Source organism: Macaca fascicularis, chromosome 2 (genome assembly GCF_037993035.2).
Source record: "Macaca fascicularis isolate 582-1 chromosome 2, T2T-MFA8v1.1".
In the NCBI taxonomy this organism is placed as follows: domain Eukaryota; kingdom Metazoa; phylum Chordata; class Mammalia; order Primates; family Cercopithecidae; genus Macaca; species Macaca fascicularis.
The window spans coordinates 6,616,824-6,629,593 of record NC_088376.1 but is presented as its reverse complement, the minus strand read 5'-3'; the positions used below and the strand labels follow the sequence as shown (position 1 = coordinate 6,629,593).

The 12,770-nt window shown below is 36.9% G+C and overlaps 1 protein-coding gene across 2 annotated transcripts in view; it reads right to left on the bottom strand.

Annotated features, from left to right (window-relative positions):
* Positions 1 to 12,406, bottom strand: part of LOC141409605 (uncharacterized) — a 49,621-nt gene extending 37,215 nt beyond the window's left edge. For both annotated transcript variants that reach the window (XM_074030771.1, XM_074030770.1), the window contains exons 1-3: positions 12,203 to 12,406; positions 1,380 to 2,695; positions 888 to 969 (exon numbers count right to left, since the gene is read on the bottom strand). In XM_074030771.1, coding sequence (XP_073886872.1) covers positions 888 to 969; positions 1,380 to 1,433 — 136 coding nt within the window. In that variant the 5' untranslated portion in view covers positions 1,434 to 2,695; positions 12,203 to 12,406. The remainder of the gene's footprint in view (positions 1 to 887; positions 970 to 1,379; positions 2,696 to 12,202) is intronic.
* Positions 12,407 to 12,770: the final 364 nt, after the last annotated feature.

Below are 12,770 nucleotides of genomic sequence, written 5' to 3'. Positions count from 1 at the left end.
GCCTGAGGCCTTCACCAGAAGCAAATGCTGGTGCCATGTTTCTTGCTCAGTCTGCAGAATGAGCCAAATAAATGTCTTTTCATCCTCAGATATTCCTTTATAGCAACACTGAATGGAATAAGACAGTGGCATAAATACTATGCCATGCTTTATTTCATAGAGGTGTGATGCAAACACAGTAGATGCTTTCTCCATTCACCCTCAATGCCAAAATAAAAGGTATTTCCATTGCATAAGACATAGTCTATTCCAAATAGATCTTTTCATCTCTTTACAGACTCTCTTTCGTCAGCAGAAAGAAAAATGGCCAAACAAGAAATCAGTGCACCAAAATCGTATTCATATTTTCTTGTTGTTTCTACTGAAATATAGTGCCTTTCCTTCAATGAATAGATAAAATGAAAAATTAAGTGGATATTGCATATCCAATTTCCTAAAGACTTAAACTCATGCTAACAAAATTCGAACTCCTACAAGCAAATGTGAGTACTAGAACGAATAATTCTTTTGTTCATATAGATAGATTGTAAGTGCACAGCTGTTTGTGGCAGGAAGGAAGGAAATAATAAAAAGGAGAAAAGTAAAAGTACCATATTAATCCACTGTGTTACTATTCTGTAGTTAACTCCTCAGGTAGAACCTTCTTGAAAATAGCAGGAGTCTCTCAGGCCACTGCACATTCCTTTAGCACATGGTACCCAATCCAAAACGTAAACGAGGTAGAAATTTGAACACTCTGTTCCTATGACTCCAGGGAAAATCACAGACCAATCTACTCTCCCAGTTCCAGATTCACAATTTGGTGAGTATGCCTACTGAAATCTGCAATCTTACTTAAGCAAACACATGGTGAGATAATGTGTTTATATAAATGTTGGAAAAAGTACCAAAGATCAGCTGGGCCCATCTTCTGTGAGGCAATTCCAATAATTTCTTACATTTCTTCAATGCTTCAGCCTCACAATTGTCCTGTAAAGTATAAAATATTGAGATTATCAAATCTGTGCTATTATAAAGGAGAATAGATAAGTAAAGAAACTAAGTAATTTGGCCAACTTCACAGAGCTAGAGAATGTTGAAGCCATAATTCCAATCCCCAGTTCTATGGATTTCTGGTCCAACATGCTTCTCCCAACAACAGCTCAATAAGCTCCCAAATATACACAACAACAAGAGTGAAAATAATCCAATAAAGCCTTAAAACTTTTTGTTTCCTTATGAAGTCTTTCTTTGGCCACAATAAGCCTAAAGTCATTTTTATTTTTTTCTCCTATCCCAGTTGCATGCCCTAAAAATGCACAGCTGCATTTCTGTCTGCCAGAAGAGAACTAAGACATTCTCAAGATATAGCTATGATATATTAATCCTAGAGCTTGTACCCGAGCAACAGGAACCAAGACTCTTTCAGTAAAACAGCAGGCACCATCTTTCATCTCACTCTACTTGTCTGAAAGTCTAGGAACTAGAACTGAAGAATAAAAGAAACAATGAAATGTAATCTCTCCTGCTATTTTCCCTCACCCCTTGATACAGTTTTCTGATTTGTTTCAATGTCTTTGAAGTACATAAAGGAAACTTCAACAAGACACACAACAGTAGTAGTAGAGCAGCAGGCACTTATAAGCTTCAGCATTTGTGCTAGCTTGGCATTTCCAAAAGGCATTCCTTTGGGGATCAAAATACTGACCACAAAGCCTGTATGCTCTGCAGGGAAACCTGATCACTGGGCAAAGTCAAGCCATTTCAAAGGTTCATAGTATCACTTTGGGAAAATCAAAGGATTTTTTTTTATTTTTTTTTGAAACTATAAATCTAGAGCTTAGCACTTTTAACAAATTATTCAAACCTTACATTATAAAGGTAGGCCCCTCAGGAATTGCAACCAACCGCAATTGATTTTAACAACTGAGGGTAAACAAAATGTTACACTACAACATGGAAGCAGCAAATTGCCATTTTGAAAACCACTCTTTGGCAATGAAGCTGAAACTTCATGAAGATTGTTTTCTCTTTGCTTATTCACCATGTGACAAACTCAATCATGAAACCACAGTTCTCCAAGGCAGAAAAAGCAGACTTTGTAGATATTCAACCCTGAATACCTTCATGAACTCCAACTCACTGACTGCATTCACAGGCCATTTCATCTATCAAGAAAACCAATCCAGAAATATCCCCCCAGAATAGTAACATTAACATGAAAGCAGGAGAGCAAGTGTTATCTAAACCACTCTTCAGTATTGTAAAGTATTGTAAGGTGTGGTTTCAATATATAGAATACCTATTTACTCTTTAAGGCCCAAATGAAGACGTAGAGCTTGAACATTTAGGGATGAAGGAGGGAAAAGTAATAGAGCGTAAGGCTGATGGTATAAGCCAGGGTGCCCGAAGTGAGTAAAAGTACAGTGTTATGTCAAAAATGGGGAATAGTCTCATGCAGTATGAATGTAATGCTAAGCGTCATATAATGAAGTGGTAAACAAAATAAGTTAGTTTCAGATCATGGAGATCCTCAGATGTTGTAGTACTCTCAACTAATTCCAATTTTTATATTGTTAAGCTCCAGGCTCCCTTTCCAGGGCATGAAATACTTATCTTTTGGCAAAAGGCTCAGGGAATCTAACTGCTTAGGACAGCTGTTCATACACAGCTCATTCGATTCCACTCCAGGCTGACAGTATTCGGATCTTTTTTTCTGTAACAAAAAGAAGTCTGCAGGTAAGAGTCCTAATATCACAAGGAAGCACGAAGATCACACTTTTTCTTTTTTAATAAAGAAGTTACCCAACCTCTAGCTACTTAATTTGACCACACTACAGAAGTAATGTAAGTTATAAACAATTAATACCTTTAAAACATATAGATTTAAATAACTGCTAAATTATGAATGGCTAATATGAACATTCATTTTTGCACACCAAACTAAGATAGCTCTCCAAAGGAGTAAAATGTTATATCTAGAACATACATGTGCTAATATCTAGTAAATAATAGTATATTTGAAAAGAAGGTAGAAAATATTTTTTGCAAATACTTAAAAGATTGAAATGTTATTAATAAATGTTAATAAGTATTCAGCAAGTATTTATAATTCACTTTTAGGGTTAAGACAGATAAGAAAGTCTTCGGATGGATTTAAAATTTTAAAGACAAACTACTCGCTTTTCAGATAAAAATCAGTTATTTTGTAGGTAGAGTAATAGAAAAAAGTCTTAACATTTTATTATATCCAATTATGGTACAAATTAGTTTTCCTTCAATTACACAGCAGTTAGTATCATTGTAAGAAAAAAATATATTGGTCATTCTTAGGTATAGGAAAATAAGATTAGCCACCCTGGCCAACACGGCAAAACCGCGTCTCTACTGAAAATACAAAAAAAAAAAAACAAAAAAACAAAAATTAGCCAGGCGTGGTGGCTTATACCTATAATCCCAGCTACTTGGGAGGCTGAGGTGGAAGAATCACTTGAACATGGGAGGCAGAGGTTGCAGTGAGCTGAGATCACATCACTGCATGCCAGCCTGGGTGACAGAGTAAGACTCTGTCTTAAATAAATAAATAAGATGAGACAAAAAATAATTTCTTCAAGTAGAGTGATGATAGATTTTGATTTTCATATTACAGGAAAAAAATCTGTTTCTACAGATAATGATCTTCAAGTAAGTAAATCCCCTTTTTAATTCCAGATTAATATTAAGAAGAAAATCCTACAAATATTTTAACAAAGTGAAATATATTTTGTAGTTTTCAATAGTAAATCTTTCAAATTAGAATTCTCAGTTCTTACTAGCACCAAATGCAAAACAAAAAGATAAAAACTTCATTAATATTAAATGAGATAAGATGCAGTCTCATATTTGTGAAGATTAAAAATATCAGCACGAAAGATTACATTAAAATTAATTGGTCACTATTGTTTGCAACATATTTTATTGATAATTTAAATAAAAATAATTTAATCCATATATTGTGATATATATTATATTTAATATATAATACTATTTTAATTTGCTATAAATTATTTTTAACCCACATTTAAGTTCCACAAGTTCACTTCCAAAAAGTGGAGCATTTGAATGTAAACATATTAAGATGTATCCTGCTGTTGAGTTGCAGTAAGAAGCACTGCCAGACTAAGCTGTGACCATTATTGGAAAATATTCTGGGCCGGACATGGTGGTTCATGCCTGTAATTCCAGCACTTTGGGAGGCCAAGGTGGATGTATCATTGAGGTCAGGAGTTTGAGATCAGGCTAGCCAACATGAGGAAACACCATCTGTACTAAAAAAAAAAAAATTACAAAAATTAGCCAGGCATGTTGTCATGTGCCTTTAATCCCAGCTATTTGAGAGGCTGAGGCATGAGAATCACTTGAACCTGGGAGGCTGAGGTTGCAGTGAGCCCAGTTCACTCTGTCTCAAAAAAAATTCTATATTAGTAAGAATTGGCTAGCTCAAGCTGTGGAAATAAACTGAAATGCCACTGACTTCACACAGAAAAGTTTATTTCTTACTGACTCAAAGTCCTCTGAAGACCCTCCCATAGGCAGCTCCCTTCCACTGGTGACTATCGTAGAAATAAAACCTACTTCTAACTTGTGGCTCCAATATGTCACATAGTTTCTAGGATGCCACAGTAAGGGAAAAGAGAGCTAGAGGATGATGTAGAGTGGTCTGCTCCCTCAGTTCATAAGTGATACATGCCATTTCTCTTCACTGCCCATTAGCCAAATATTGTCACACGTCACCACCAAAACAAAGGGCTGGAAGGTGAGGTCTTCTGTTTGACCAGAACAGAGAAGAATGCAAGACGTTAAGGAGTACTGCTTATATCTAACACATCTCCCAACACGCTTATGTTTTTGTTTATATCTTCTTTGGTGATTTCTGTTCCCTATTGCTATCCAAAGAAATGCTCTCTTACTTCAAAATAATACCTCAAGTTTCTGTCTTCTTCCGTACCCTGAATGGCGATATAAGAATACAAGGTGTTACAACTAAATTCCCCTACACCAATAAATGCCAACACATGCTTTGTTGTATGATAAATTATATTAATCTCGACAGCTTGTTTTTTCTCTTTATTGAGTACATATCAAATGCCAAATGCTCTGTTATTTAATCTATAATGCCAACTTGTGATACGGATACTTTATTCCTGTTTTGATAATCAAAAATTGATATACACAGAAGTAAATCAACCAATGACACATAGCCAATGTGTTGCCAAACTGATCAATTCACTCTTGAGTCTATCTGACACCCAAAACTGTGCTCTTTGTGACACAGTACATTGCCCATGGTTTTCCACTCCTCTCATGTCCTTTCTCCCCTCATCAGATGGATATAAAGTGTAAATTTCTCTGGAAATTTGATAAAACTAATTCAACCAAGTCATCACAAATCAAGGAATAAGAGACTAATTTTAGAATGCAGGGCTAAAAGCAAGGAGTACTTAAACTTGACATCAAAAGCACAACCCATAAAAGAAAAAATGATAAGTTAGATCTCATCAATTTTTTTTTTTTTTTGAGACGGAGTCTCACACTGTCACCCAGGCTGGAGTGTAGTGGCATGATCTCAGCTCACTGCAAGCTCCTCCTCCCGGGTTCACGCCATTCTCTTGCCTCAGCCTCCCAAGTACCTGGGACTACAGGCGTCCGCCACCACACCTGGCTAATTTTTTGTATTTTTAGTAGAGACGGCATTTCACCGTGTTAGCCAGGATGGTCTCAATCTCCTCACCTCGTTATCTGCCCACCTGGGGCTCCCAAAGTGTTGGGATTACAGGCATGAGCCACCGCACCCAGCCCTCATCAATTTTTTAAACTATTGTTCTATAGAAGACCATGTGATGAAAGTAAAGGCATATTCTATAGACTGGAAAAAATATTTGAAATCATGTATCCAATGAAAAAACTAGTAACTAGAATATATAAAGCATTCATGTAATTCAACATCTTATAATAAATTGGGCAAAATACATGAACAGACATTGCATCAAATAGTATAGACAGATGTCAAGTACATGAAAGGATGTTTGACATTATTAGTGATTAGGGAAAGGTAGAGTAAAATCACATTGAGATCACTGCACACCTATCAGAATGGCTAAAACCAAAAATAGTGAAAACACCAAATTTGGTGAGGGTGTAGAGAAATAGGTCACTCAGAAAACAATTTGGCGATTTCTTAAAAAAAGACAGAAAAAGAAAAACACAAACAAAATAAACATCCAACTATCATATAACAAACAATTGCATTTGGGAACAGTTATTCCAGAGAAACATTATAGAATGCCAAAAAACATGGCATCCTATAAAAATTTACATTAGATGTTTCACAGGAGCTTTATTTGGAATAGACAAAAATTGGAAGCAACACAAATGTCCTTCAATGCATTAATGTTTAAACAAACTACGGTACATCCAGTGATAGGATCAGAGGTAGAGATCTACCAATTGATTGGCAATGGCTAAAGTTTTCACCCAATGGATAGTCACATGGAAGGAATAAAATTGGATAATTATTGACAAAGAAGACTGAGAAAAAGATATGAGCCAAAGGTGAGAATAGTTATATCTTATGTGAATACTCACCAAAAAAAGATTCCTCTGAAGTAGTGTTACAAAAATGTGAAAATTGTACTGTAGTCATAGTCTCTTTCTTCAAGTATTTTAGTATTTGCTCAAAGGGCTCCTGACTACAGACAGGAAGGTAAGTTATATATAAGCTCAACAACATGGATTTCACCTCACTATGGTGAGGACAATACAGACTGTGTCTAATCGGCCAGAATCAGAGAAAAATACTCAAATCCACAAGGGGGGGCAATACCGAACCATAAAATTCTGAGCATAATCAGCTGTAAAGATCAACTGATGAAAATGCTGTTTTGCCACAGCATTCCCTTGGCATCACTCCTGGACAGCTGTTCCTTAGGCATATTTTTCCTAGATATTTAGCATTTTAACCCAGTCCCCTTGGCCTATACAGGTTTTCTGGTGCTGCCAATAGACTTCAAACAAATCACTTCCTACTAAAACTATTGGAGTGAATTTTGTTGTTTGCAACTAAGAATGTTCAATGATATGTCTCAAATGGCAAACTATCATACCTAGTGGTAAACTATCATACCTAGTGGCAATTTGTGGAAGGATTTTTTTTTTTTTTTTTTTTTTTTTTTGTGCAGTGGAATTTTCTATAAATTTTATATTCAACTTTGATGGGACTTAAATCCAAGTTATTAAAGTCAACCAAAAGAGAGGTGAGAAGCCAAAGGCCACTCTCCTCTCAAGCAAAAATAATTCAAGAGGCAGTGTTCACTTTCCTCATTAACGCCAAATGTATTCTTTTCAGTTTTCTTAATAACCTCTTACAATCACTCCTTCTATTTATCTTCTGGTTTAAAAATTGTTTGCCCCCTGCACACAGGCTGCTATAAAATCACATTTTTTTTTTTAACTCAACTGGGTTTTGTCAGAAATCAATTCATTGGGATACCACATGTGCTTTGAGTCCAAGCTTTTTATTTTATTTTCATTTGTATAGTGCTATAACCGAAAGAACTTTAAAGATCACTAATTCAACATCTTCAAATGATAGAAAAACTGGAACCTAGAGAGGGAATGTGAATTGTGTATGGTCAGTAACGGTTGGTGAAGCTTAGCTCAGAACCCCGCTTCTTTGTCTTTTAACTCAGACTGCTCAATGTTTCTCTTAAATCAGAGGTTCCCTGCCACAATAATCATTGTTCTATCATTACCCAAATATGTATCTCCTATTTCAATTCATATTCTTCCCAAGGTACGGAACGTAAGATTAATATTAATGCCAAGTTGGATACTATATTTGAAAAGTTTTGGTCCAGGCGCAGTGGCTTACGCCTGTAATCCCAGCACTTTGGAAGGCCGAGGTGGGTGGATCATGAGGTCAAGAGTTCAAGACCAGCCTGGCCAACACGGTGAAACCCTGTCTCTACTAAGAATACAAAAATTAGCCGAGTGTGGTTGTGCATGTCTGTAATCCCGGCTACTCGGGAGGCTGAGGCAGGGGAATTGCTTGAACCTGGGAGGCAGAGTTTGCAGTGAGCTGAGATCGCGCCACTGCACTCCAGCCTGGGCAACAGAGCAAGAGTCCATCTCAAGAAAAAAAAAAAAGAAAAGTGTCATATCAAATTATTGTTGAACTATAACTTCCTCAAAAGATTTACCTTATTTGGGCTCACGTTGTGATTTATTCTGGATTCTGAATGTCCCTCACCCTTTTAATTTCCCTCTTCAAATACCATTTTTTTTTTTGCATTCTCATTGTGATAATTAAATGTATTGTGTTAATATGATGAAGAAGCTTTTTCCACGAAATTAGTCTCCTCAATATGTTTTTTAAACATACGTAACTTATTCCTGGGAATGACTTTGGTTATCCTTTGCAGACAAATATCAAGATCTACCATGCATAGATAATTCCAGAGATACATTAATTATCTCACTTAAGTAGCAGGCTGAGATACATCAATATTCCTTTCCTCAGAAAAGTGGTACTTATGCATTGATAATTGAGGGATATGACAAAATATGTTTAAATATTAGTCAATAATAGAGGTGATAGACCTAACCATATTTAAATGACCTTGGAATAACAACAAAAAAGTCTTTTATCTAGAGATTCCTTGGCTTGTACCCAGTTCCACTGTATCTTCTTTGCCCCCAAAATGCTTTGCTTTTATACACAAAACACGGTCATCAAATGAAAATATACTGCGAATTCCAGTATAAAAAAGAGATAAAAGTAGAGTTGCTCTGATGTACTGAAGTGTCTGCCTGACCAGAATCCTCACCTCAGTTCACACACAGGACTCTGAAAGTGTTGGTAGGAAAACAGAGAACTCTGAAAAGCACAATTAAAGGTACAAGGGATTTGAGACTAAAAGGCATCTTTGAGATAATCCTGTTCGTAACTCTCCAAAAATGAATGCCGTTTTGCTTGAATTAGAGTAAATGTAGGAGGACAAGGAAAAAGAAGTTCATGATCATCAGGGAGAGAAGCAGCCCCTCCTGCTGCCCTCCCTGACATTGAAGACGTGTCTGATGACATTTTCCAGACTAATTCAGTTGAATTAATGACACTGCGTGAAACATTTGGATACTCGCTGTAGCATATTTGGTATTTATATTCAAACATTAATAATTTGGGACTTCACCTAATGATTCCTCTAATAAGTATTTACTGAGAAGTACAGTGAGACTTTAATGAGGGAAACTCACAAAGTGAGATTTAATGGGATTTTAATTCCAACTGTATTGCTGCTAAGCAGTCGTTGATTTTTCGATGGACCCTGAACACCAGAAAGAAATGTTCCCTGGAACTTTTAAAAATAAATACTTTTTTAGTCATACAAATGGCCATTCTATCATGTTTTAAAAGTGTTGCCCAATTGATAATTTTGACTGAAATTTTCTGGTCACTTTAGTGAAGCAAGTCCTTTTTGATCATTTTGGTGACCATCAATTTCAACATCATGGCAAACTGACTGGGATTCCTGTTGCCACAGTTACATGAAAGCCCGAAGCGTCTATTGCTTCTTCACAGTTCATCTTCCCTTCTCCCTCGGGTGGAGCTACTTCACCTTCCACTTCAGGATTAGTTTCGTGCAAAGGTCGTTAACAACCCAGTCTCTAGTCCAAAGCAACATCAACGTTTGGCTCAGTATTAAAGTGGCTCATAATCAAGCCGTCTTGACTGGTTTATATGTTCCGACTCTAGTAAAAGAGCCCTTCCTGTTTTGAGAACACCAACTCAGATAACTGGGCTCTTTATTTGTTTTCCTGGGCATGGGTCCCTGTGATAAACTGTCTCTTTCCACAATGCCCCCTTAGATATTTGGATCCCATCTCTAGCTGCAATGTCATGCCAAGTACTGGGACTGTTTCCTGTATACAAGGGTTAGATAACACTGTGAAGGGAAATCCTCAGCATCGAATTCTTACAAAGAAATAATGGAAATGGCCAGGCGCCTGTGGCTCACACCTGTAATCTCAGCACTTTGGGAGGCCAAGGCGGGCAGATCACAAGGTCAGGAGATCGAGACCATCCTGGCTAACACAGTGAAACCCCGTCTCTATGAAAAATACAAAAAATTAGCCAGGCGTGGTGGTGGGCACCTGTCGTCCCAGCTACTCGGGAGGCTGAGGCAGGAGAATGGCATGAACTCAGGAGTGGAGCCTGCAGTGAGCTGAGATGGTGCCACTGCACTCCAGCCTGGGCGAAAGAGCAAGACTCCATCTCAAAAATAATAGTAATAATAAAAAAAATGGAAATTACGTTGTGCTGAGAGAGAACTTCAACAAAAGTACAGTCTTCTACTCAACATAGTAATTTAACAAGTGTTTACTGAACGATTATTATATGTCAGGCATTGTTCTAGGCACTGGAGATACAGAAGCAACTGAGTCTCTATCCTCATAAAGCACAGTAATTCCCTATCCTCATAAAACTAACATTTAAATGAGATAGACAATAAATAAATATAAAAATATAAAGAATAATGTCAGGTAATAAGATGAGCTATAAAGGAAAATAATGTAGGATAAAGGGATAAAAAATGATAGCTGCTCTTTTATTAGAAAAAATATTTCTGAGGAGATGGCATTTGAATAGAAATTTGATTTATCTAAATTCATCCCTCTTTTTAACTAAGATTTAGAAAAATGGAGCCTAATAAGAGACAAACATGCCAAGCCATGCCCCAAGAACTGCTCCAAGACGGGTCTAAATGATCTATTTCCCCTGAGGTATAAAAAAACGTGTGCTAAGAAGATAATTTAAGGCTTCTCTTAAATTTGGTTTCAACAATACAGGAGGAATTTTCTACATCTAACATACCCTCCTTGGTAGGCCAGAAATACCCTTCGAGATGGTTTTCATACTTCCTGCGAGAGTTAATGGTTTGGTCCCATAAATTTGAAATTAGAGAACCTGGACTATGAGCCACAGGAGAACCAAGACAAATAGAATAAATCTCCTTGTCTTCGACACAATTAAAGGAGACCTCCACCTCCAATCATTGTCTCTACCAGTAGCAGACTCAACACCCTTATTGCTGGCTCCCCAGGATTTTAGATCCCAGTTGCAGTGTCTCTGAAGCATTTAACAAAAAAAATAAATAAATTAAAATAAAATAAAAAAAATAAACTGTTCTCCATATCTTTCAGGAGTAACTTCAGCTTGATACCTGGAATTATTATAAACCATAGTCTTTTAAATATGAGAGAAAAGAGAAGATATTGGCCAAAGAATACCAACTTTCAGTTATAAGACAAATAGTCTGTAGATCTAATGTACAGCATGATGACTATAGTTAATATAGCAATGTGTCCTACATTCAAAATTTGCTAAGAAAGTAGATCTCAAGTGTTCTCACCTCTCTGGCCCCCGACCCACCACACAAAAAATGAATAGGCAAGTTGTTGGAAATGTAAACTCGATTGTGGTAGTCATTCCACAATGTATACATTTAGCAAAAGCATCACATTGTACACCTAAAATATATACAATTTATAGGTGTTAATCATACCTCAACAAAGCTAAGAACAAAGTATTAGTAAATAAATAATGTCCTGTTTGTCCTCCCTTTCTTCTATTTCCCACACTGCAGCTATAGTGATCATTCCAAAAGGAATATTTGATCCAGTCTCAACAAGATGTTAAAGGACAAAATTCCTTATGTCTAGAATTTTGGGTGGGAATGAATCAGCATAATCACATTCTAAAGAAAGTTTCTAGATACACTCATGCAGGACTTGTTAAAACACAGCAAAGAGAATGAAACAACCATTAGAAACTCAAATATCTATTTTAATAGGAGACTAACATATTTTTAATATTAACATATTCTTTAATATTAACATATTCTTTAATATTAATCCTACCCTTCCTTAAGGGAAAAATAAGAGAGGGGTATTATCAGCCTCTCAAGCCAAGTGAGGAAAATGCTAAGGACAATAAAACATCTGGGAGATTGAGTTGCTTGCAAAAAATAGGGACTGCCATTGTCCTTTGTTCCTGAATGTTTACTAAATTACTAAGATATATATGCAGATTACCAGACTAAAGAAATATGAAGACATTTGGGGATAACTTGAGATGCATCCCCTTAGGGAGAGGAAGGGTGTGTGTGCGTTATTTAGAAACTCATACCTGCATATCCGTGGGAGGATTCTGGAGGTTACAGGCCAGCTGGAGCAGTACTGGAGACTAGGGCAAGGAAGGAGGGGACGGCTGGCAAGCCTGCCTTCCTGCTACTTGGTGTGGTAAGCATGATGAATTTTCTATTCGCCAAAATGGATTCGCCATGGAAAGTAGCTCTTTTAAAAAGAACTCATCTCAGTAGGGTGCCTGGTGAGATAAAGAGACATTAAGGGTGAATGTGGTTACATATCTACCAAGCAGCTGGAGGAGGAAGCATTTGCAAACGTCCTGTCGGAAGGTATACTTCCTAGATGTGTGGAAAGTGGCATTTGGCAGTTTCTGTGAGGCCTCCAAAGAACCCAGAAATGCAACTCATGAAAGAGTTTTTGCAAATATCAAGGGCATCAAACCAAAGAGTACAAATAAAATAGTAAAAATTATCTAAAGGCCACCCGCCTTTCCTCTCGCTTCCATTCCCCTGCTCCAGCCTCAGAAGAGTCCACAGTTGAGAAATTATGATAACTGAAAGAGCCAGAGGAAGAGTGAGAAAACAGACGATGACTTCTTTCCCACCGCA